The sequence below is a fragment of the Salvelinus sp. IW2-2015 genome, linkage group LG25 (assembly GCF_002910315.2).
Source record: "Salvelinus sp. IW2-2015 linkage group LG25, ASM291031v2, whole genome shotgun sequence".
Classification (NCBI taxonomy): Eukaryota; Metazoa; Chordata; class Actinopteri; order Salmoniformes; family Salmonidae; genus Salvelinus; species Salvelinus sp. IW2-2015.
The window spans coordinates 12,230,014-12,257,208 of NC_036865.1; the positions used below are offsets into that span (position 1 = coordinate 12,230,014).

Here is a 27,195-nt window from a genome sequence, read left to right on the forward strand (position 1 = left end):
TAATTACTAATGCAAAATCCTAAACTATCGGGCTGTTTAGAAGACCCTTTGGTTTCGTACTCTAATCTATCCCGATAGTAAATAGATCTAACTACTACCTAATACCACCTGTACACTTGATGGAATGTTCTTTTACAATTTAACATTCAAACGTTATTTTGTTTTATGGGGCTTTCAGTCACATGACTGCATGTTTTCGATTGTCACTGAACAGTACAACTAATTATTTTGTGATATCATTTTTTTAATGACATCTGTGATTTGTTTTTGCACATGCACACAGGATTTTGACACATAATAAAGTTCCTTTCTATACTTCCTTTAGAATTCTGAAATGCTAATCTGTACATGATGAAAATGAGTTACACAAACACGATGTGGTTCATTTGGATGCCAATTTTGTTAGCTTAAAATGATGAAATATACACTGAGTATACTAAACATTAGGAACCCCCCCCAATGCTTCCCACAGTCAAGTTGGCTGGATGTCCTTTGGGTGGTGGACCATTCTTAATACACACGGGAAACTGTTGAATGTGAAAGACCCAGCAGCATTGCCGTTCTTGACACAAACCGGTGCTCCTGGCACCTATTACCATACCCTGTTCAAAGACACTTAAATATTTTGTCTAGCACATTCACCCTTGAATGGCATACATACACAATCCATGTCTCAATTGTTTCAAGACTTAAAAATCCTTCTTTAACCTGTCTCCTTCCCTTCATCTACACTGATTGAAGTGGATTTAACAAGTGAATTCAATAAGGGATCACAGCTTTCACCTGAATTCACCTGGTAAATCCATGTCGTGGAAAGAAAGTGTTCTTAATGTTTTGTATATTCAGTGTATATGCAATATTTCAAATGGACTGCTAGAAAAGTTATTGGTGAGTGGAGTGGAAAATTCCCTTTTCTAATGTGCCATCATCGAAAATAAATATTAGACAGTATGCCAAAGTAAAAGCAGTAAATCTTCAGACTCATATCTTGCAAGTACTCTGTATATAATACCTTGAATGTGAACGTGAATGTACTGTATAATGTGTTTTTGAGAGGTGTCATTAAACATCTGCATCACACTTGTGTTTCATAACTATTATGTGGCAGGGGGCTACAAGGAATATCACTCATCCTGCTCAGTATTAGAGCTCTAATGACATGTCTTATTCCTCATGATATTTTCCTATAGCCTAATTTTCTTTGAAGGCACCTTGGGTATAGGAGTTTTCAGCACATGGAAGATTATGTTATTATTTCAGTAGGATTATGATGGGAGATTGAATTGCACCTTGAAACCCTCTCATTTACTTCACTCCGAGTGTTTCAAGATCACGGTCAGAAAATTGTGCTGCATAAACACTTATTTTGTTTTACAGTATGTCAGTGGTGTGTTTGCAGTGTTTATAGAACAAACTATAATTAATTGGAATGTGAACAAGATTGGTATTGTTGGTGCTTAACTGCTACACATTCACAATTGGTGTACACTGTTGCAATACTACCTGCACAAGAGTAATCATTGTTGTTGACAAAGGAAACTTTTATAAACTAAACTGGCACTCTGGCTCTAATCCCTGGAGGCAAAGCCTGTCGGGGAGCAGGCCCATTGAGCATCTGAAGTTACTTGCTATGTGCCTGAAGTATGTCAGAAATAAAGACAGACTGCAGAAAGGGAATCCAGGCTGGGTCTTCCTAAAATCCTACTAGGCTTGCTCTGTGAATGTTAGAGCAGCTCCTTTTGAAACTATTCTCTCATTCCTGTGTGTATATTCAGACTGCTGGCAACTTCTTAGGCCTTGGATTAGCTTCCTCTTTTGCATTAGGCAGCTTTTGATTACTGTGGCAGATACTTTAAGGAGGAAAAACACCGATAGGCTACACTGAGAGGATAAATAACGGACATCAAAACACTTATATTTTATATTGAATTGCTTAAGAGACATCAAAACTGGCCAATTGATCAAATAGAGGTCATGGTCATTGTCACCACTCTCACATCATAATGTACTGTAAACCATGTTTACCACTTCGCACACACTTCTCAACCGACTATTAGATTATTCATTTAATGGTATTATAATTGTTGAATTATTTTGGGTGGCTATGATATGCATGAAACAATAGCTTGAGTAAGCAAAGGAACAACATGGACATTCTCTGTTGCATAACATGCTTTGAGCATAAAAGGTTGTCAAAACCAATTAGGCCACGAATGCAGACAAAACAACGTGTTGTTCAGAGGGAAATTATTGACTACTCTGAAAGCTGAGCGATAGTTAGGATAGAATTGTGAGAAGGGTCAACTTTGATGGTCCGGTGCCTATGCCCCTATCTGTACGGCCAGATGAGAGCTTGACTCCAGTGAATACGAGGCAGAAGTTAAAATCAGCTGATAGAGGCGACAGTCTTGCTGGAAGAAACTGATACACTGATTGTAAAGGAGGTGGATTTTATGCCGTTTATTGCGTGATAGAAATTGGACATAATTGTATGTGCGGCTGAAAAGTGTCTGGGTCTGGAATTAATAGCAGAAGCATTGCAGAGAATACTGACTGAAGATATTCCCTCCCGGCCACTGAGACTGTGAAAGGATGTGATTTGGACTGTGACTGAAGGCGTACAATGTTTTTTTAAATGTTTTTATTTTTGCAGTTTGTGTAATGTTTTCCCCCAACATCCTTTCCTGCAATGGACCTTTTTCCCCAGTTTACTACCATACAGTAGTTGGCGGCATGCACCTCTAACGTTTGCGGACCACCATAATACCATAGAAGAAGAAGAAGAAGAAGAAGAAGAAGATGAAGAAGACGGCCTTGCTGAAGCCTAGGAGAGCAGAAAAGCCAACTGAGCCACTAAAGTTGGTGGAACTTTGGGAGAAATGGTGGAAGTGGATGTCGAGTTGGAATCAAGCAGCCTGTCGAGAGAAGTTTGTGAAGATGGATGTCCTGAATGGACAACAGTAGTGTCTGAAATTGGAGTGGAGGATAACAAATAGTTTTTTGTTGGGATGCATTTGTTCAGTTAAGGATGCAGATGTGGGAGACCCATTTGAGGTGTCGAAAATGTTGAAGTAGGTCTATGCTCTAAGAAAAGTGGAGTTTATCAGAGTGGCCAGGAATGGTCTTATTCTGATTAATTGTATTTCTGAAGAGCAGAGGAAGATTGCAGTGGGCCTCAAAAGAATCCAGACAGCAGAAGTATCCTGCTTTGAACTTCAGAGCAGAGCGCCCGTCAAAGGAGTCATCTCAGGGGTGGCGACGGATGTTCAGGTTGAATACCTGAAGAGAATTCCTGCTGTGGTTGGTGCCCGGGGTCGAGACGCTAGGTGAATGGAGAAAATGTTTAAAGTTGGTCCGGTTGATTTTTGATAAAGAGCACCTACCTACACATGTGAAGCTTGCTTATGTAGGGAATGCTGTAAGGGCCAAATTCAGACTTAGGAAATGTAGGCCTATGTCTTTCCTACACACACCTTTCCTATGCACTTCTCAATAGTTGGTATTTAGACTTACCTTATGCAGGTGTGTAAAGGCCTTTGCAGGCGTGGTTCCCTTGTGCACGCTGATTGAATGTAATTCAACCTCTGGAAACCCTCCCACTAGCTGGCCAACATATTTTATTTTGGCGTTTTACTCAATAGGGTTTTCAGTACATTTATCTAAAGCCATCACTTTAAATTTGGTGTACCTTTAATTTGAATTTTCTCAACAGACTAACTAAATGGTGAGAACACTTAAGAAAATTAGGGATCAATGAAAGAAAGCCATGTAAATACACTCATATTCATCTCCTTTTCAGCACCAATTTATAGATTTAAAGATACTCTGATCTTCTATATTATTTAGGGTTAGGAAAGTATTTTTATGAATAATAAAAAAAACAGGTTTGGAGAGTCTTTATGCACAAAATATATTGGTGAATCAAAAATAGTGCTTTGATTCATCCTGAAAGTTGTCATATTCAATTGTCCAATCCATGAAATAGTGTACAATGGATTGAATAGTAGTCCTATAAATCTACCCTAATAATCCTCACTAATCATGGAACTGTGATGACAATGGTCCAGTTGTCGTGAACTGTGCACCAGCCTCCAGGTTTAAACTGCTATGTCTGCATTACAAAATGACTCAAATAGGCTACATGTTCCAAATTATTTCACAACTTGTAATACGTTAGCCTTATATGATTCCCTATTGCTAGCGATCCTCAGGAACAAACACATGAACACGACAGAGGAAAGAAAGGTAAAGTAATGATGTAATGGAATGATGAAAAATGTAAGGAAACTGACAAGTCAATGACAGTTATAAATGTACAGTTGAAGTCGGAAGTTTACATACACCTTAGCCAAATACATTTAAACTCAGTTTTTCACAATTCCTGACATTTAATCCTAGTAAAAATGCCCTGGCTTAGGTCAGTTAGGATCACCACTTTATTTTAAGAATGTGAAATGTCAGAATAATAGCAGAGAGAATTGTTTATTTCAGCTTTTATTTCTTTCATCACATTCCCAGCCGGTCAGAAGTTTACATACACTCAATTAGTATTTGGTAGAATTGCCTTTAAATTGTTTAACTTAACTAAATTGTCAAACGTTTCAGATAGCCCTCCACAAGCTTCCCACAATAGTTGGGTGAATTTTGGCCCATTCCTCCTGGCAGAGCTGGTGTAACTGAGTCAGGTTTATAGGCCTCCATGCTCGCACACGCTTTTTCAGTTCTGTCCACAAATTTTCTATAGGATTGAGGTCAGGGCTTTGTGATGGCCACTCCAATACCTTGACTTTGTTGTCCTTAAGCCATTTTGCCACAACTTTGGAAGTATGCTTGGGGTCATTGTCCAGTTGGAAGACCCATTTGCGACCAAGCTTTAACTTCCTGACTGATGTCTTGAGATGTTGCTTATATATATCCACATAATTTTCACATTAAAAGGAAGGGGAAGAGGGATTTTTTTGGGGACTTCCGGAGTGTACATTGGAAGACTTGCAAGGGGCACTGCGCCGGAAGATGGCCCGCCCTTCCAGGCTCCCCTTGAGCCTGTGTAGGGCTCAGATCTGTTTTATTATCTATATATACAAATATATGTGGACACCTCTTCAAATGAGTGGATTCGGCTATTTCAGCCACACCGATTGCTGACAGGTGCATAAAATCGAGCACACAGCCATGCAATCTCCATAGACAAACATTGGCATGCCTCCAACTCAATCATCAAGTTTGCAGACAACACAACAGTAGTGGGCTTGATTACCAACAACGACGAGACAGCCTACACGGAGGAGGTGAGGGCACTCTGAGTGTTGTGTCAGGAAAACAACCTCTCACTCAACGTCAACAAAACAAAGGAGATGATCATGGACTTCAGGAAACAACAGAGGGAGCACCCACCTATCCACATCGACGGGACAGTAGTGGAGAAGGTGGAAAGTTTTACGTTCCTCAGCGTACACATCACAGACTAACTGAAATGGTCCACCCACACAGAGAGTGTGGTGAAGAAGGTGCAACCGCGCCTCTTCAACCTTAGGAGGCTGAAGAAATGTTGCTTGTCACCTATAACCGTGACAAACTTTTACAGATGCACAATCGAGAGCATCCTGTCGGGCTGTATCACCACCTGGTACGGCAACTGCACCGCCCTCTACCGCAAGGCTCTCCAGGGGGTGATGTGGTCTGCACAACGCATCACCGGGTTGCAAACTACCTGCCCTCCAAGACACTTACAGCACCCGATGTCACAGGAACGCCAAAAAGATCATCAAGGACAACAACCACCTGCCTGTTCACCCCGCTTCCATCCAGAAGACGAGGTTAGTACAGGTGCATCAAAGCTGGGACCGAGAGACTGAAAAACAGCTTCTATCTCAAGGCCATCAGACTGCTAAACAGCAATCACTAACTCAGAGAGGCTGCTGCCTACATGGAGACTCATATCACTGGCCACTTTAATAATTGGATCACTAGTCACATTAAACAATGCCACTTTAATAATGTTAACATATCTTACATTACTCATCTTATATGTACGTATATACTGTACCTTATACCATTTATTGCACCTTGCCTATGCTGCTCGGACATCACTCATCCATATATTTACATGTACATATTCTTATTCCATCCCTTTAGATTTGTGTGTATTAGGTAGTTGTTGCGGAATTGTTAGATTACATGTTAGATATTACTGCACTGTCGGAACTAGAAGCACAAGCATTTCGCTACAGTCGCACCTGTTAACCATGTGTATGTGACCAATAACATTTGATTTGATTTTACCCTTACTGAGGAGCTCAGTGACTTTCAACCTGGCATCGTCATAGGATGCAGCTTTCCAACAAGTTAGTTCGTCAAATTTTGCCCTGCTAGAGCTCCCCCGGTCAACTGTAAGTGCTGTTATTGTGAAGTGGAAACATCTAGGAGCAGCAACATCTTAGCCACGAAGTGGTAGGCCACACAAGCTCACAGAACGTAACCGATGAGTGCTGTAGCGAGTAATAATCGTATTTCCTTGGTTGCAACACTCACTACCAAGTTCCAAACTGCCTCTGGAAGCAACATCAGCACAAGAACTGTTTGTCTGGAACTTCATGAAAGGGGTTTCCATGGCGGAGCAGCCGGACACAAGCCTAAGACCACCATACACAATGCCAAGCGTCGCCTGGAGTTGTGTAAAGCCATTGGACTCTGGAGCAGTGGAAACGCGTTCTCGAGCGTGATGAATCATGCTTCACCGTCTGGTAGTCCAACTGACGAATCTGGGTTTGGCGGCTGCCAGGAGAACGCTACTTGCCCCAATACATAGTGCCAACTGTAAAGATTGGTTGAGGAGGAATAATGGTGTGGGGCTGTTTTTCATGGTTCGGACTAGGCCCCTTAGTTCCAGTGAAGGAAAATCTTACAGCTACAGCATATAATGACATTCTAGACGATTCTGTTCTTCCAACTTTGTGGCAACAGTTTGGGGAAGGCCCTTTCCTGTTTCAGCATGACAATGCCCCTGTGAACAAAGCAAGGTCCATACAGAAATGGTTTGTCGAGATCGGTGTGGAAGAACTTGACAGGCCTGCACAGAACCCTGACCTCAACCCCATCGAACACCTTTGGGACGAATTGGAACGTCGACTGCGAGCCAGGCCTAATCGCCCAACATCAGTGCCCAACCTCACTAATGCTTTTGTGGCTGAATGGAAGCAAGTCCCCACAGCAATGTTCTGACATCTAGTGGAAAGCCTTCCCAGAAGGGTGGAGGCTGTTATAGCAGCAATGGGGGGGACCAACTCCATATTAACGACCATGATTTTGGAATGAGATGTTCGACGAGCAGGTGTCCACATACTTTTGGTTATGTAGTGTAGTTTGATTTTGTTTATTTTATTTATTTTAGGTAGTTTGTATGATGGATATATCCCCCCACATCGGTTCCGTTTTTTGGGGAATCCTGTTTCCACCCCGCACAGTAGATGGCGGCATGAAGAGTAAATTGTTCGAACACCATTATACCATTGTAGTAGAAGAAGAAGAAAAAGAAGAGCCATCTTCCCGACAAGAGAGAGTGGAAGAGATGGGGGATTGTTGAGACAATTTTGAGGGACGCCGGTGTTGTTAGAAGCCTCAAAGACACAACCTGGGGACCGTAGGACTACCGGTGTCGGTCGGGGAAAATGAAAGGGGCTTTTCTACAGTTTCCGGACTAGGAGTCATTGGGAACCAGTGCAGTGGCGGGCTCGAGCGAGGCAGCTTTTTTCAAAATACAAAGCAAAGGGAAAAGAGATTCGAGTCAAGGTGTTAGCTAATAGCGTAGGTTTGCAATCGAACAAATATAAAACTGACCGTGCACCATTACCGGAGACAGTTGATCGAAAACAGTAAGTAGTCGGTCAAGTTTGACGGTTGTGTAGTTCTTCAAAGGTGTCAATGTTAACAAACACCAAAGCCCTTGTTGAAGCGGKTGGTGTGTACTGTACTAGTAGTGGGGCTTTGAGACTCGGATTATGACCAACGGTATCCTGCCAGATAGATAATGGGTTCGTAAAACGATTATTCTTTCAAGGTTTCCCTTAAATTCTACATCTTACAACGTTTGCGAATGATGACAATCGAGTCTTTTATTTTTAAGCTAGTTAGTTATTTTAGCAAGCTACTGAGTCTGATTGACCAGGCAGTGTTAGCTTAGCTAGCTAGCTGGCTAGTTAGCTAACATTAGCCAGCTAAGCTAGTAGCTAGCTAGCAGATCTTCAAGCTTGAGTAGTGAATCTCTGTCAAAGAAAGAATGACATACGTTAGCTAGATTATACTTATCAACGTTGTTTTATTTTAAATTAAAAGGCCTTGCAAGTGTTTGGAACATTTTGTACGGCTGTCTCGAGACGGGTAGTGTATGTAGCACAGCTGATTCGTCAAGAAGGGGAGGTAGGAAATGGAAGAAAACAAGTTAAATTTGTGTATATTTAATTTTAAGTACAGTAACTGACGTCAATATTTCTGTTTACGAGTTGGGTTAATCTTAGGTAATTGTTTCATTAAAAGTGTTTAATTTAAAGTAGTTAGATAGCTGGAACCCTATAAAAATGCCTGTGTGTGTGTGACTTGTGAGTGGGGGTCGTCTCCCTCGAAGCACTACTCAATTTAGACAGTCAAGCAGAAACAGTCCAACTCGAAACTGGGGAGTGATAGGGGACAAAAACTAAATTGTTACCGAACTGGGATCAACTTTCTCAAACGACATGGATATAAGGTGTCTCAGAAGTTATTGCCCTAAATGGCATGGCCCTTGGTAATAAAGTTAAGTCATTGTGTTCCCAAGTTTTGCCTCTATTTTCCAAATACTGAGTACTAATTTGGTACAATTTGTGAAGGAAGAATTTTTTCCCCCCTACCATTGATAATGGATATTATTGTTTTACTGTGTAGTTCGCCTGCAAGACTACAGTGAGCTCTCAGCAGTGTTTTGGTTGTTGCGCTCACCCCTCCCCCAACTTTTACTGGAGACTTGTGGAAGTGTTCATTGCTTCTGCTCTCTTTCAGTGGTGGGCAGCTCTCACCCGTTTTTTCCCCCCTGCCTTTGACGGAAGGCCTTGGCTATTGTACAGTCCACTTGAATCCAGAGTTGTATATCCTACAGTGGATGTAATGGAACTAATGTTCGCCGAGTGGGAAGACGGAGAGAGGTTCTCCTTCGAAGATTCTGACCGGTTCGAGGAGGACTCGCTCTGCTCCTTCATATCAGAGGCTGAGAGTCTGTGTCAGAACTGGAGGGGATGGAGAAAACAGTCTGCTGGACCAAATTCTCCTACAGTGAAGATTAAAGGTAAACACGCACTTCACCTTCCATTGTATTATTTGTACTCACATCCTCTTATTACACTTTTTGTCCTCATTCCCATATTGACCTTTTACCACTTAAAACAACTTGATGCTTGTTGCCAAATAACATTGTGTAGTGGCCAGCATGGGTTCTCCCTTATCTCATTACCTAAAGGGCCTATGATGATGGATCCAAACCATCTGAAGGCATGTCTTGAACCTGAATTTGTTGTTCGTCATTGAATTCAGTGTTTTTCTGTAAATATTTTACAATACACTCATACATTAGCCTGCTTTCAGAAAATTGCTAGGCCTGCACATTATCTTCACTAATTGTAAATTTCAGTAGCGCTGTAGGCCTTAAACAGCTTTGACCAGTGTAGCCTAGTTTAAAATAATTAATTATGTCCTAATTTTAGGTTGATTGTCCTGTCCACGTCATTTGCGCATTTGGTCTATCAACTAAGTAAATGTTACATTTCCCCCAGCATATAGGCCTAGCAAGCTTGTTCTCTCAGAATTAAGCCTATTTGTTGACACTGCACAACAGTCCATATTGCTCAGCTTCTTAATCTCAGAAGAGTCCTCAAAGGCCTCTGAACGCATCTCTATGGGACACTATGCAAATAGGAGAGTAGGTGCTGGCTGACAATGTCATTGATTTCTCATTTAATGTATTGGCTGTGATGTCATTGATGTGATAACCCCTTATTTCTTTTAGCAGAATAGTTTCCATAATACTTGCATCATGTCACTTGTTTCTCCCCCCCCCCCCCCCCCCCCATCAACCTCAGGTCTACATTATCCCCATAGCCTATTATTGATTTTATACTTTCTCTACCAAAGCAGATAATGTTGTAAAGGCTAGGTGTAACTTTGGTTTCATTGAGGATAGTGGCATTGGAGTATCGAACACCATTTGAGTCAGTAGACGTCTCGTTATTTTAAATAATACTATTTGACGCTTCTAATAACACTATTTGATGCGTCAAATAAGACTATTGACTAATTAGGATTTGGATATGACTGCACGTCACATACATACATTATTTTCTTTACGTAGTGGTAACACTATCATTCATATTTCATATCACAATGATTTGCTAGTTTTTGGGGGGCAACAGGGCTATGTAGCTGGCTATCTTGTTTAGTTCGTTGTCTTATTTCCATGAACTGAAGTTTGATTTCAATAGGAGAACAACAAGTTGCTTCCTAATAGTCACATGGATTCCTAAATATTGAGAATGACTGCAATTTCTGATCATTGTTTTTAGGCTGGTTGCATTGGTGCTAGGTTCCCCAGAAGTTGCTAAAAGCATCTGTAACAAAGCTATTTGTGAGTGACTTTGTCATACTTCAAACAAAAGTCAACGTATTAGGGAGACGCCTACCTCCAGTCTCCAAACTGTCATAGAGGTTGACAAATTGCTTGATTATTATTCTGTATTTTGACAAGGATGAGTCAGGTGCAACTGCTTGGGCTGTGAGGATGAATCAGGTGCAACTGCTTGGGCTGTGAGGATGAATCAGGTGCAACTGCTTGGGCTGTGAGGATGANTGCTTGGGCTGTGAGGATGAATCAGGTGCAACTGCTTGGGCTGTGAGGATGAATCAGGTGCAACTGCTTGGGCTGTGAGGATGAATCAGGTGCAATTGCTTGGGCTGTGAGGATGAATCAGGTGCAACTGCTTGGGCTGAGAGGATGAATCAGGTGCAACTGATTGGGCTGTGGCTGGCTGGCAGCAGCAGCAGGCCCACGATAATTTCTCTCCTGCCTTTGGGATGGCTGCATGACAGGGAAAATGTTGGATTACCTAGCTAACATTTTAGATCCTGCTCTCATTTCAAATGCTTACGCAGTCGTTTTCCCATTTAACCGAACAAATTATTGCTTATTACCAACGCGGTATTGCAAACAAATCAATACTGGCCTCAAATGTTATACAGCTGCACCATCGAGAGCATCCTGACTGGTTGCATCAACGCTTGGTAAGGGATCCGCTCGGCATCCGACCGCAAGGCGCTACAGAGGGTAGTGCTTACGCCCCAGTACATCACTGGGGCTAAGCTTCCTGCCATCCAGGACCTCTATACCAGGCGGTGTCAGAGGAAGGCCCTAAAAATTGTCAGACTCCAGCGACCCAGGTCATAGACTGTTCTCTCTGCTACCACACGGCAAGCGGTACCAAGTCTAGGTCCAAAAGCCTCCAGCTTCTACCCCAAGCCATAAGAGTGCTAAACAGTTAATCAAATGGCTTCCTGGACTATTTGCATTGACCTTTTTAAAAAAAAAACGCTGCTGTTAATTATCTATGCATAGTCACTTTACCCCTGCTTACATGTACATATTACCTCAATTACCTCGACTAACCTGTACCCCAGCACATTGACTCGATACCAGTTCCCCCTGTATATAGCCTTGTAATTGTTAGTTTGTTTATTTTTTTGCAAATATTTTCTTACTTACACAAAAAATAACTGTTATATATAACCTGTTATATTTGGGATTTGATTTCTGTGTGCTTGTTTGTGTCCATGTTTGTTTTATTTTTTTACAGCTTTGACAGTGCTACTGACCGCATTGGCAGCGCTTGGCTTGCGCATGAAAATCACATTTTGTTATTTGACCTGTTAATTTTGTCATGTAAAGACCTGAACGGCCTAACATATTGAATGGACCTAATCAGTCATAGATTTCTGAACTGCATGGCTGAACAAAACTATCATCTGAAGCCGTGGAAGACCATCGCCCAAGACCTGCCAGATCTGTACATTTTGTTTGTTTTTACAGCGTCTTTAAGATTCTCTCTAATGAAAAGCGCTATATGAAATAAATATATTATTATTTGTAAGGCTGGCCAGCCTGGCTGTTCTTGTAGAGTTGTACACTGGGTTCCCGTGTGTGTATGTGTGTGGGGGGGGGTGCTGGAGTAGCTCACTCGGCTGAAAGCTCTGAGTCGGCCTATGGGAGGGCAGCTGGGAAGAGACAAGCAGAGCGCCAACCCGTATGAGTTGTACAAGCAAGTGAGGAACCGGTGTGGGAGAACCTATTTATTAGAAGTCTCATCTAGGGGAGTTTGGGGGAGGGTGTGTGTGCGGTCAGGCATGTTTGTTTGGGTTTAAGGAGTGGTGGGGGAAGGGCTGAGTGGAGTCAGCTGTGGACTGTATAGAGGGCTTTGTCTTGTGCAGGTCATTTACTTCAGAGCTGGGGATTGTGGTTTAGCAATACAAACCCACATTTTATGAATCTACATATTGCTGCTGATCTTGCACAAAAGAGCTGCCAAACCTCAAAACCCTCCCATCTAAAGTCAGTCAAATCCCCCAAAAAGTAAGATCAGTAAAATAGATTTCACTGAAATTTCCCCCCTTGAAGGCTAGCCCATATCTCTCCATCTCCATTGCTCAAAATGTAGGGCATGTTAAAGGTTAGGGTTTTGGTTAGGCCCTATGCATCTGTTGGCTCTGATCTTTCTTCCATAACCACATACTAATTAATGGGCATGTGTGTGAGCAGCAGTCCATCACGTTTACACCGCTCTATGATGGAACAGCTGTTTGAGTGTGCCCCCCCTGTCCCGCTCTCTCCCGATTGGTCAGTCAGGAGTTAGTCACTGTGTAACTGGCAGTGGCTGAACCCTCTTATTGCCCACTCGCTGCTGTTACTGCCATCCTCCTACTCTTTCTCTCTATCCCTCTCTCCCTCTATCCTTCCTATTTGTAGCCTCCAAGGGACAGGTGGGGACTGGGGAGCAAGTGTTAATAGAGAGATGTAAATCACCTGGGTCTGCTCCCTCCATGGGGTTTTCCCTGTTTGTCGAGCATGAAAAGCTCAAGCCTAGCATCTAATGCCATAGAATTCACACAACTGCCTTGGGCTCAAGCCAATAGAAACATACCTTTATTTTCCCAGTATTTGTAACACAATAACACCAGTAACTCAATTCAACTAGCCTGGATAAATATTTATTGTAGAGCAATATGATTTCTGTTTAGTTTTTATGTTATAGGTTCCTATAACTCAAACTAAAACAGTTGCTAACACTGCTCTTGTGGTGGGTGATTTCATGAGGTGAGAAGATGGCAGTGTGGATGGTATAGCTGTGGTGGCAATACAATACCTACCAGACCTGGGTTCAAATACATGTGTATTTGTTATTGAAATACACTACTTATTTTCTGTGTATTTGAGTATTTTCAAATAATGTGTCCCAAACCCGACTCAACTATTTCTATTGGAAGTATTTTAAAGTGTTTTCAAAATAATTTCCAGTAAATAGCCTACTATTTGAAAGGATTTTCAAAATCTTATTTCAAATACTATTTTAAAATAATTGGGTTAAATGCATGGGAGTGTATTTGCGTCTTCGTATTTTCAAATACTTTCCAAGTGTATTTCCAAATTTATTCCAATATTCAACGACTTTTCTTTTCAAATAAAAAATATTTAAATACTTACTTCCAAATGTCTTTGAAAGTAATTGAAATACTATGGCTGGGAATTGCCAGGGACCTCACGATACGATATTATCATGATACTTAGGTGCCGATACGATATGTATTGCGGTTCGTTACTATGATTTTATTGCGATTTGATGTTCCAAACATATTGCTCACTATGTCTGCTGCAGAGACGAGAGAGCGTGAGGAAAAAAAGTTTTTATCAGTCGGGGAAATAAAAGTACTGAAAACATGTTGGCTCACTATTTGTGCCCGACTAGCGCTAGGTACAGTAACGAATTGTTTTTGTTTTTACAAATCAATATTTGGAGTCAAATATCACTGAAATGCCCTAAATAGTAATAAAAACCTGTCAGTTTGGGTCCTGGATGCGGATTAGCTGAAACTGCATTCCAGCCTTGTGTTCAGTGCCTTCAGAAAGTATTCACACCCCTTGACTTTTTCCACATTTTGTTGTTACAGCCTACATTTAAAATTTATTAAATATAGTTTTTTTTTGACATTGTGGTATTGTGTGTAGGCCAGTGACAAAGTGAGAAACAAATAAAATAAATGTATACAAATTAATAAAAAATGAAAAGCTGAAATGTCTTGAGTCAATAAGTATTCAAACCCTTTGTTATGGCAAACCTAAATACATTCAGGAGTAAAAATGTGCTTAACAAGTCACATAAGTACTTGCATGGCCTCACTCTGTGTGCAATAATAGTGTACCATGATTTTTGAATGACTACCTTATCTCTGTACCCCACACATACAATTATCTGTAAGGTCCTTATTTTCAAGCATGGTGGTGGTTACATCATGTTATATGTATGCTTGTAATCTTTAATGACTGGGGAATTTTTAGGATTAAAAAAGAAAGTTGTGCTAAACACAGGCAAAATTCTAGAGGAAACCCCGGTTCAGTCTGCTTACCACCAGACACTGAAAGGTGAATTCAACTTTTAGCAGGAAAATAACCAAAAACACAAGGCCAAAGCTACATTGGAGTTGCTTACCAAGAAGACAGTGAATGTTTGAGTGGCCAAGTTTCAGTTTTTACTTGACTTAAATCGGCTTGATAATCTATAAATGGTTGTCTAGCAATGATCAACAACCAATTTGACAGAGCTTGAAGAATTTTTGAAAAAAATAATGGCCAAATATTGTACAATCCAGGTGTGCAAAGCTTTTAGACACTTACCTAGAAATACTCACAGCTGTAATTGCTGCCAAAGGTTATTCTAACATGTATTGACTCAAGGGTGTGAATTCTTGTGTAAATAAAATTTTATCTGTATTTCATTTGAAATATGTTTTTTTTTGTAATGGGGTATTGTGTGTGTGCGTGCGTGGATGGGGGAGAGAAAATATAGTTAATCCATTTTGAATTCAGGCTGTAACACAACAAAATGTGGTAAAAGTCCAGGGGAAGGAATACTTTCTGAAGGCACTGTATATCAGACAACATACCACGGTATGAGTCAACTACTTGTGTACTGTTCTATTTATGTTGGTAACCAGTTTATAATGGCAATAAGGTACCTCAGGGGTTTGTGGTATATGGCCAAAATACCACTGCTAAGGGCTGTTTCAGGCAGTACCCAAGTCTGATACCTACTATTGAGCCCTTTGGTCCTACATGCCCATCTCCATGAAAACCAAGGTGTAGCCCCCATACACTGCTATGTTAGGAGAGGAAACGAGGACGGAGTGTCAGCTGAGGGCCAGGGCTTTGTCTTGGGTGTGTAGTGGTGGTGTGCTGGGCCTCAGCTTATTTTCTAATCTGAAGAGGGTCATCACTAATGTTTTCTTCAATTGTTTGAAGAACAATAAAAAATGTTCTGCATCATCCTGACAAAGAGGAGTCATATCCTGCCAAAACTTGTTTTGTTATATTGTGTAGAGTGCATACCTAGCCTCACGAATTCCGTTCTTTCAACAACAACAAAATCTGAAATGTATTTGTCAGATGTAACAATACATTTTTATTCTTGGACTAAGCCTACACTATTACTATTCTTGCAACGGTCATCGAAATTGTTAAGGTTTTAAAAATTCAAATAAATGCAACAGTTGGACAATGGATGAAGATTCTCCAAACTTTTTATTTTTATAATTTGACAGAAATTAACTGAATTACAGCATATAAAACATTTTACTGGCAAGGACAAGTAATCAATGGAGTTCAGGCGTTGTGTTGGGAATTCATATATACATTTTATTATTGTATCAGGTAGGCTTGGGCGATATACCGGGGTATTTCGAAATACCGACGCTATGATATTCAATACCGCAAGCACCCCTGTGGGCAGCGGGGGTGCGTGCTACGCCACTGCGTATAACTAAGTATAACTATAAGAAACCTAAGATGTGTCATAAATTATTTCTAGCTCGGGGCTCCAAGCTATGCATTTGGTTTGCTAACTTGCTAGATGTCAAGATCAAGCTTCTTGGTTACATCCGAGACATGAAAATCTGGATGCTGCCCAACCCTAGTATCGGGTATTTTTGTGACGTTTTGGGTTAAAATTAATTGTTTTTATGTGGGTCGATTTTGCGTAAATACAATGGGTGTATTTGCATATATAAAGAATTAACATAAATGGGTGGAATAGGGCTGCAACCACGAAACACTTGCTCTGTCTAACCTACCTGCGCTGTCTATACTGCCTCATTAATTACAGTTGTCACGTTCTCTTGCATAATTCAATAAGTGTGCCAAAAGCAGGATACCCTCGGATTAAAAGTCAACACGGTTGGCTCTTTCACCTATCAATCAAATGTATTTATAATGCCCTTTTTACATCTACAGATGTCACAAAGTGCTATACAGAAAGTCAGTCTAAAACTCCAAACAGCAAGCAATGCAGATGTTAGAAGCAGGGTGGCTAGGAAAAACTCCCTAGGAAGGCAGGAACCTAGGAAGAAACCAGGCTCTGAGGGGTGGCCAGTCCTCTTCTGGCTGTGCCGGGTGGAGATTACATGGCCTTTTTAAGGCCAGATTGTTCTTCCAAATGGACAATGACCCCAAGCATACTTCCAAAGTTGCGGCAAAATGGCTTAAGGACAACAAAGTCAAGGTATTGGAGTGGCCATCACAAAGCCCTGACCTCAATCCCATAGAAGATGTGTGGACAGAACTGAAAAAGCGTGTGTGAGCAAGGAGGCCTACAAACCTGACTCAGTTACACCAGCTCTGTCAGGAGAAATGGGCCAAAACTCACCCAACTTATTGTGGGAAGCTTGTGGAAGGCTATCTGAAACGTTTGACCCAAGTTAAACAATTCAATGTCAATACTACCAAACACTAAATTAGTATATGTAAACTTCTGACCCACTGGGAATGTGAAAAGCTGAAAAAAATCATTCTCTCTACTATTATTCTGACATTTCACCTTCTTAAAATAAAGTCGTGATCCTAACTGACCTAAAACAGGGAATTTTTACTAGGATTAAATGTCAGGAATTGTGAAAAACTGAGTTTAAATGTATTTGGCTAAGGTGTATGTAAACTTTCGACTTCAACTGTAAGTGTTGAGACACCTACTGCGTTAAGTTGCAGATGAAGCTTTAGTGTTCTTGTCCATTCAGTGGAAAGACGATGTATTCCATTGCTATAATGGAATAAAGCCAAGTTCCGGGGTGTTTTTGACAGGTCATTACAAACATTTCCATAGTTGTAATGTTAACGGGTAAAAATGAGAGGCACAAGCAAGAGTATGAAAGCAATCAATCAATCACTGTCCTTCTTGCTGAAATAGCCCTTACACAGCCTGGAGGTGTACTTTGGGTCATTGTCCTGTTGAAAACAAATTCTATTCCCACTAAGCGCAAACCAGATGGGATGGCGCATCGCGGCAGAATGCTGTGGTGGCCATGCTAGTTAAGTGTGCCTTGAATTCTAAATAAATCACTGACAGTGTCACCAGCAAAGCATCCCCACACCACCACCACCACCATGCTTAACGATAGGAACCACACATGCGGAGATCATCCGTTCACCTACTCTGAGTCTCACAAAGACACAGCGGTTGGAACCAAAAATCTAAAATTTGGACTTATCAGACCAAATGACAGATTTCCACCGGTCTAATGTCCATTGCTCATGTTTCTTTGCCCAAGCAAGTAGCTTCTTATTGATGTCCTTTTAGTAGTGGTTTCTTTGCAGCAATTTGACCATGTAGGCCTGATTCACATAGTCTCTTCTGAACAGTTGATGTTGAGATGTCTATTACTTGAACTCTGTGAAGCATTTATTTGGGCTGCAATCTGAGGTGCAGTTAACTCTAATGAACTTATCCTCTGCAGCAGAGGTAACTCTGGGTCTTCCTTTCCTGTGGCGGTCCTCGTAGCGCTTGATGGTTTTCCGACTGCACTTGAAACGTTCAAATTTCTCAATTTTCCGGATTGACTGACATTCATGTTTTAAAGTAATGAAGGACTGTCATTTCTCTTTGCTCTTTTGAGCTGTTCTTGCCATAATATGGACTTAGCCCTATTTGGTAAAATACCATCTTCTGTATACCACTCTTACCTTGTCACAATACAACTGATTGGCTCAAACGTATTAAGAAGGAAAGAAATTCCACATTCACTTTTAACAGGGCACACCTGTTAATTGAAATGCATTCCAGGTGACTACCTCATGAAGCTGGTTGAGAGAATGCCAAGAGTGTGCAAAGGGTGGCTACTTTTGAAGAATCTCAAATTTGTTTAACACTTTTGTTTGGTTACTTCATGATTCCATATGTGTTATTTCATAGTTTTGATGTCTTCACTATTATTATACAATGTAGAACATAGTAAAAAAAAAAGAAAAACCCTTGAATGAGTAGGCGTGTCCAAACTTTTGACTGGTACTGTATATTTTTCTAGTGCGTTTTATTTTTAGGGTCTTGTTGTTGTTGTAGCTGTTGAAGCATGCTGTATCTGGAGAAGGGGTGGTGTGGGTTCATGACCCCTCAGGAAACCTAGACTCTTCCTTGGCTGACAGAACATTGCCTGGCTACCCAGACTCCTTGCTTCGGGCCAAACGCTACGCCACGCCCATGGATGTAAGTTTCTTCTCCACAATGTGTCTGGATCTGAGTACCTCCCTGAACGTTCACCGAATGTGAACACATTTGGGGCCGTCTGATTGGTCCAGAAACCGATGGGTTGGGCCAATGCTAAGATACGTGGGTAAAGCGGTGGTTTAAAAATGTATCATTGGCTTTGATACTCTGATTGGTTAGAGACGATCCAATCGCTGATGTACAGTGCCCCTCGTCTCCACAAACAACTTCAATGATTGCAGTCTCAGACCTAAAGTATGTAGTGAACGATAGCAGCGGAATCATTTAGTGTGAGCCATCAGGCTAGACAGGATAGGCTCCTGAACGGGCTGCAGGTTTGGCAGCTGTCCTGCTCTCTGACGACGGAGACCAAGGGAGCTTTAAAGTCCTAAGTAGGTCCAGTAGGTTTTCCTGACCACGTGACATGACTTGTAACAGGGGACCCCAGAGTTTTTCCTCCCAACTAAGGCTGACGGTTTTTCCTGGTCAGGCCCATCAGTTGAGTGTGGAGACTTGCACCAAGGCAATGTTTTTGTCAACCGGTCAAAATAGTTAACTACAACCCTCCCCATCCTTGATAGGTTGACCATGGCTTCTGACCATGTGAACCACAGCCATCACAGTTGTTGACATTATTCAGACTGCTTTCTTTCCTCATGTTGTTGATGGCAGGACAAGTGAGCCTGGAAACAGGTCTGTGTTTGTAAAGTTAGAGACCCATATTTTTCTTGGCAGCCCTCATTGTCCTCAATACGAATTCGGTGGATCGCAAACTCTACACTTTACAAAGCATACACACTCCCCAGTTTCTCTAGTGTCTCTTTCTTTCTGTCTTATACACAACACACTAACGGCCGAGAACCATGGAGCATGTTAGGGCGAGGAAACAACAGAGCCCCGTTCATTTTCGATGAATGGAAGCGATGTGGGTGGTTGGGCGATGCAAGCATGGCGAGGGAGCGTTAACAGGGCAGGACCTAAGTTGTGGAAAGCTGAACTTTATGCAAATACATTGCGATATCGCAGCTGCGCTTGACCAATCGAAGCTCACTATAGCTTCCAGCCGCTACTGGATTGACTGTTGATGCCTCCACATGAGGGTGAAGCTAGCGTGGCTATCCAAATTTCACGTTAATAGTGGATCCCTAACTGTTACACACACACACCAGCACCCTTTTGCTTATTCTCCTTCTTCCATCTGTGTAGTGTGTTTGGGTGAACCCTTCGGAGCAGAGCACAAAAGGAATTACCATTGTAACATAGGGACACACAGTATATTTCTATTCTGTTTTATTCTGTCTTACATGCATTTTAACACATATTCCCTCCAACACACTTTCACTCACTCACTCAATGTTTGGTTCTCTCTCTCTGTGTGTCTGTTAGATGGTCAGGTCATCCCTCTGGTGGAGCTATCAGCCAAGCAGGTGGCATTCCACATCCCGTTTGAGGTGGTGGAGAAGGTCTACCCTCCTGTCCCCGAGCAGCTGCAGCTCCGCATCGCCTACTGGAGCTTCCCAGAGAACGAGGAGGACATCCGGTGAGGCTGGATACACACGCACGTGTTTGTTTTCCTATCCTTGTGGGGACCATAACATTTATTCCTATTTTCCTTAACCCCTATTTCCTAAACCTAACCCAATTGTAACCCTAAAGTCTAAAATAGCATTTTTCCTTGTGGGGACTGGCGAAATGTCCCATTTGACTTGTTTTACTATCCTTGTGAGGACTTCTGTTACCCACAAGGATATTAAAACCAAACTGTGCACGCGCTCTGAAGTCTATCTGAGATCGTCTCGGATTTCCATAATATGTTCAGAGATATCTGGAGACACACTGATCTTTGTGGGATTGTTGTTAAAGGTCCAATGCAACTGTTTTTATCTCAATATCAAATTATTTCTGGGTAACAATTAAGTACCTACTGTGATTTTCAATTAAAATTGTCAACAAGGAAAAGCTTTTTAGCACAGGGCAATTCTCAAGTAAGAATTATGCTAGGACTGTCTGGGAGTAGTCTAAATGAGGGGAAAAGTGAAAATAAGTTGTTATTGGCAGAGGTTTGGAACTCTTTCTTATTTGTCTAACTAATTTACCGCATGGTGATGACAACATGGAAGGCCAAAACTATCCCACCAAAACATTTCAGTCAGTTTTTTCAAACAGCTCTTACACTAAAAGGGCATTATCTTATTTTTCACAGATATTATTCCAACCTCATAGTGTGGAAATATGTATAAAACATAAAATAACATTTTGGACTACACTGGGCCTTTAAAGGATGACAAGGAAATGAAATGGCATGAGGCTTATTGTACATCGTACTCTCTCTGTTTTGGAATCCCATTCCATTTCAGCTTATCACACACCCACTCATTTACATTTATGAAATCACTCAGAACATTCACTAATGCCAAATACTGGGGACCACTCACGCATTATACAAATAGCTAGCACAACTTCAGAGGGGACATAGTATTTGGAGAAGTTAATGTATCTTAATTTTTCTCTGATCTCATCCCCTCTCTCTGCGGTTCTCCCTATGCAGGCTGTACTCGTGTCTGGCTAACGGCAGCCCTGATGAGTTCCAGCGAGGGGAGCAGCTGTACAGGATGAGGGCTGTCAAAGACCCTCTGCAGATAGGTGAGCAATGAGCAGTGTCAATCACCTAATTCCACCACAGCTCTAAGACAACAGCAGCACGGAAGGCTGAACTCTCCCAAACCTCCAACAAACCTCCATAAAGTTGTTCTGGTCACATATTGGCTAGGCTTGTTCCACAGCCCCACACTCACTCTGTGCTTTGGGCTTCAAAAACTAGTTATGCATTTATCTAGTTGAACATTTATCCCAGGTCAGATGCTGTTTTCACCTCAGTTGTGTTGGAATCCGGGTGGAGTCTCTGCATTTCTCTGCTCATCCCAGATGACTGGATTAGAGCAGCCGGCCAGGGAGGCAGGCAGGATGTGTGAGGATTACATGTGCTTTAATGGCCCTAAATGGTCCTAACGGAGCCTCACTCACCAGCTCTAACAGATAGAGCTCAGTCCGCGCCACGCCACTCTCACCGCTCATCACTAGGGCTTAGAGTTTTCCTGACCCTGTGACACGACAACCTCTGCGCACTACTCTGGTGGTGATAGGCTACCACTAGGACCCAGAGGTTTTTCCCGGTCAGGGTATGTGGCCATTGAGTTTGCCAACCCTCAGTTCATTACTAGAAAGAGAACTTGATGTAGCGTAATCGTGTAGGAATGTTGCTGTTGTACTGTGCCATTTAAGACATTTCCTAGGTCAATGAATGAAGCCACAGGGGTGAAATATAGTGCATAGACCTGCTATTACATGGACCACTTCAATGGGCACAGCACCTAGGATTAACTACAGGCCAAGCAGCCTGCCTGAAATCCACTGAGCATTCTACATAATGATTGGGTTACTCATCTATTACACTCAACATCACTGAGATGCCAGCTAGGATCAGAAAGTATTGCAGTGAAATGCCCCTTTTTGCACTGCTCGATAGTGGCTTGGTGATTAATGCTTGTAAGTTATGTTAAAGACAATTCTGGGTAGCTGAAAGCAGATATCTAGAGATGTAACCTTTCCCACTGTATTAAACCTTGGAGGGGCATATATTAGCTTTTTCAAATACTTTCATAATGAACCAAGGGTTCTGATTCAAATGTTTACAACCATTTTGAAAGCAAGCGCTTTATCTTCATCTGCAGAGTGCGCCTCCATTGTTTTCCTGCGAGCCCAGGGTATGTCAGTGCTGTATTAGGTTAAACACATTAGAGTTCATTGTGAGGTAATGGAAACCCTGTCTCCCAGTGGAAGTAGGAGGGGAAAGGAAGTAGGTTAGAGGTGGAGGAGGAGTTGGAGACTGCCAGGTAGGAGCAGAGAAACTGGAGCAGGAACAGAGCTTGGCTGACTGAAGGGGTCCTGATATGTTGAATCTGGAACAATTACTCTGAGTCGTTCCTCTACTCCCCCACCTCTCCTACCCTCCCCTCCTGCTCTGTGCTGGCTCGGGCTCACCAGGAGAATGCTGGCTGCTGTCCATTGGGTAGAAGCTTTTGGGCAACCTCCCCCTCTCCCTCTTTTTCCTCCTATCTCCTAGTCTTTCCATGTGCATGGAAATAACTGCCTTTCATTTCCTGTCTGGCAGCCCAGGCTCAGGACGCATTACAGCACTGCTGCTGCACAGTGTCGGCCATCACCCCCGCTTTATCATAATAACACTGTATTTCTCATTCCATTGCTCCAGTCTCATTGTCCGACACAGACAAATAGATGGACGTTACAGAGCAGATATTATCCCCTCTATTTCTTTCTCTCGCTCCCTCTCTCTCTCTCTCTCTCTCTCTCAAAGGTTTCCACCTCAGTGCCACCGTGGTGTCGCCCCAGGCTGGCCAATCAAAAGGGGCGTACAATGTGGCTGTCATGTTCGACCGCTGCCGCATCACTTCCTGCAGTTGCACCTGTGGAGCCGGGGCCAAGTGGTGCGCCCATGTGGTGGCCCTCTGCCTCTTCAGGATCCACAACGTGAGTTTAGAGTACAGACACAACATGAATCACACCGCCTTACCACATGAATACACCTATACACCTTTGTGCTGCAATTATAGTACAGTATACATGTGTGTGAGTTAGTGTAGTACTGTGATAACGGTCAATTCCATTTCAATTTAGGATCTTTTACTCCAAACCTGGCACAGACACAAGCCATAAGCCTATAGATGGGTTGACAACGTCACAACAATAATTTGTGTGCAACTCCGAGTTCAAAGGCTCTGTGTTGTTGTCATAGATTGCTAGCAACAATGACTAGAAGCTGTTGTTTGGCGAATTGTAGATGACTTGTTTCAGCTGGTTGTATTTGTTCTTAATACCATGTCTTGCTTTGAGGTGTTTTGATGCTTGTCACGTCCTATGCTAATATGGCTAGGGTTAGCTAGTCAGCTAACCAACAACTGTAACAATGTATTTGTACAACCAACAAGTGCTTCTTGGGCAAATGTATTTGTTTTTTCCAAAACATTTGCAGATGAAATATAGCTTACTTACGTGTAGTAATAATAATAATGTAATAATCCTTTGATTGTAAGCTAACCGTGTCTGTTTTTAAGTCGTGGTTGCACATATATCGGTTTTGTTGGTAAACACCCCTACCGTCTATATAACACATTACTGTTCGAATACATTGTATGTATTCAAATAGCCTACAGATTTGCTGTATATATGTACAGAATTGTCTATCTGTGACTCATAGGGTGTAAGAGAGTGCTGAGGCACTATGAGTGTATATGTGTGGGAGGCTCTGATGTCTTTGGGTGGAGGACTGTCTGTTCTCTACTGATATCACAGTGTAGGTGGGTCTTGCAAGGTCTGAGTTTGTGTGTTGGCATGAACGAGTGTGTGGGCTCAGTTCACCCATTGACGTTATGTTCAGATGTTCTGAGATCATATGATCCCATGGCACTAAAAGTGGATTATGCCATAAGATCAGAATCAGAAAATCACATTGATCTTAAACTCTGCAAATCCTCATATTTGTTTTCCACTGGGGAACAACCCGATCTGTCTCTTTCTATATCTTTCTCTGTAATTATCAGTCCAGGAGAGAGCCTAGTCTCCCATAGCCATACCCGCACTCCCTGCTGTGTAGGTCTTCTCCCACTTCCGGCTGTCACCTGTTCTGCGGCTGTGGCATGCACACACACCTCCATAGCTTTCTTGTGACCTTTTATCAGGCACACATGCACCCTCATTAACCATTATTGTATTGAATGGGTGGATTAGCTGTAAAGTAATTAACATCTCTCAGGCCCAGATGGGAGGCCGGCCTTTTCACCCTCTTTGTGAAAGTGGATATTGAAAACCTGTCGCCCTAGGTGACGCCATTCTCGCAAAGCCATGGGGGCTATGTTATGCTTAGACCTTTCCATTTATTCAGTCCACTTACTTGCCATAAGAGGTGACGTTTTGCCATGACAAAAGAGCGATGCAGTAGTCAAAACAGATTTAATCACTCCAAATACTCAGCGGGGAATGCAACAGTTGCCACGTCCCTCTCATGGGTTGGACATCAAATCATGAGAGGTCTTCAAATGAATGCTGCTACAGGTATTGTGAGAAATACAGACCCACTAGTGCAGTTTTTTGGGGGGTTGTGTTCAAATGGGGAACCGTAGGGTGTAGGTAGCTTTGAAATAATACATTATTAATAACCAGTTTTTTTATTTCCTGAAATTCTGTGTCTCCTGAGAGCATGTTCACACGGTGTGTCAGAATATAGGCACTGTGCTTTCAACAAGAAGTTGTCTAAATGTGTATCTTCTCAAACATACATCCACAGACTGAACCCACAGTTCTGCGTCTTCCCTGTTCCTCTCTAGGGCGCTTGGTCACACATACATGCACACACACATACGCACGCACACAGTTCAACTTGAGTGTGCTCAATTAGTTGCACATTATGAAACCACTCCAGAAGAACAATGCGATAAATACCAAGCACACACACACACACACACACGCAGCACAGAACTCTTGACTGTTAAGTGTGTGAAGCAATGTACATTAACACCCCTAAAGAACTGATCCATCTGTTATAACCTCTGATCTCAAAGCATTTTATTCTGAAATGTTTTGGTCAGAGATCAGCAGAAGATCCTCATCGAAAAGTTGGGGGTTAGGGGGAGTGTGTTGGCAATGGGCATATCTGCTGCTGATGATATAATCCTATTAATGAGTTTGGAATGGGGAGAGGCTATACGTCTGGTGCCCAAATGGATGACGTTTGTCTGCCAAGCAAGAGTCGAGTTCAGTTTAGCCAGTCATCCCGATGAGCCCTTTCCAGCAAGCTAGCTAGTTTATTTTTGTGGCTAGAAACTTCGGTGAGAATTTGAAACGTTGAAACGGACTTGGGAGTGTTTAGAATCATTCTCTTTTTATCGGAGTAATTGTTATGTTTATTTTTTATTATTTGAATGTAACGTTAGACGTTAATGCCGTAGTTGTACATTTTCAGGTGAAAATCACGACAATAAACCCTGGCCTTATATTGGCTAAACTATCTAGCTACTTCCCTCTCCTTACTGTGGCAAGCGGGAGCGAAGGACACTGTGCCCCGCGTTGCCGGTTTGCAGCGCAAACTCTCCCCATTGAGCAGTATAGGCTGCATCTCTGTGACATTCAGATGGTTACTACCAATATGTTATTTCTCGTGTAGGCTGCTATCCTACTCAAAATAAAATGAAGTGGGATGGAACAAATTGGAGATGGTGACCAATGCTACAAGTTATTTCTCCCTCGCCCTTCAAAATACACATCACTTTCTCTCATAAGTTTTATCTAGCACCATGCTGTTGCCAGCTAGCCAGCATAAACGAAGGGCATATCAGAACGATTTACTGAACCGTATCGATTCGTGTCCACACTCGACTCTCAGCTGTGCGACACACTTCATCCATTTAGGCACCAGGCATGTCCGTATAGCTTCTCCCCATGAAATGTTCTTTAGCAGGCTATTAGAGCACAAGCATGCCGCTGTCCCTCCCTATCTTGCTGTTTGTGCTATTTCCCCTGGCTATTAAAACATACTCGGCCCATCATCATTATATCATCCCCTCTGTTCCTTTCTCATGTCTCCATCCTGGGCCAGGAATCCCAAGTGTTTCCGCTCCCATTCACCACACAGTAGTAGCAGACCACCTCTCTCTCTCTTTGCCGTCTCTCTAGTCTTATTTTAATGTGAGGTATATTATAACCACTTTCTGTTGTAGTGGTGTCTTGTGCTGTACGACCCCCGAACTTGAAGTTTGTTGCACACCTACATTTCAGTTTATATTTTAATTCTCTGCATTTAAACTCACTGTGTGAACAGGAAACCGAGCAAGGTGAGATCCTAAATGTACACTAATGCCTGTCACTCCTCTGTTTGTCTGCCAGGCGTCTGCAGTGTGCTTGCGAGCCCCCGTGTCAGAGTCCCTGTCCCGGCTGCAGAGGGACCAGCTGCAGAAGTTTGCCCAGTACCTCATCAGTGAGCTTCCCCAACAGGTAAGACTGTCGCACCACACTAACTGGTTAGATTATCTGCTAGCTTCACTTCAGGAATAATGGGTTGGCTGGGTATCTCAATGTGGAGGGTCATCATAACTAGGAGGCAAGTTTCAACCACTGAAAGTTACATTCAAATGTGTAAATATAAATATTGTTGTATTAGCAAAGCCATATATTGTGCATAGAATCCTAGACACATTTCTCAATCCCTTTAGGCTCTTCAAAAACATTTAGATAATGTTGTTTATCTACTGAAATCACCAATAGTTGCAAAAATACATTCAGTTGAATGTGTGAACAATGTTGTTCTACCTCCCAG

The 27,195-nt window shown here is 42.2% G+C and overlaps 1 protein-coding gene across 9 annotated transcripts in view; it reads left to right on the forward strand.

Annotated features, from left to right (window-relative positions):
* Positions 1 to 7,529: 7,529 nt before the first annotated feature.
* zswim8 (zinc finger, SWIM-type containing 8) overlaps positions 7,530 to 27,195 on the forward strand; it is a 32,384-nt gene continuing 12,718 nt past the window's right edge. For 8 of the 9 annotated variants that reach the window (XM_023970338.2, XM_070434920.1, XM_023970342.2 and 5 more), the window contains exons 1-5: positions 7,530 to 9,313; positions 20,196 to 20,349; positions 21,358 to 21,452; positions 23,185 to 23,357; positions 26,766 to 26,873. In XM_023970338.2, the coding sequence (XP_023826106.1) occupies positions 9,136 to 9,313; positions 20,196 to 20,349; positions 21,358 to 21,452; positions 23,185 to 23,357; positions 26,766 to 26,873 (708 nt within the window). In that variant the 5' untranslated portion in view covers positions 7,530 to 9,135. The remainder of the gene's footprint in view (positions 9,314 to 20,195; positions 20,350 to 21,357; positions 21,453 to 23,184; positions 23,358 to 26,765; positions 26,874 to 27,195) is intronic. The other variant, XM_070434915.1, reaches the window with a different exon arrangement.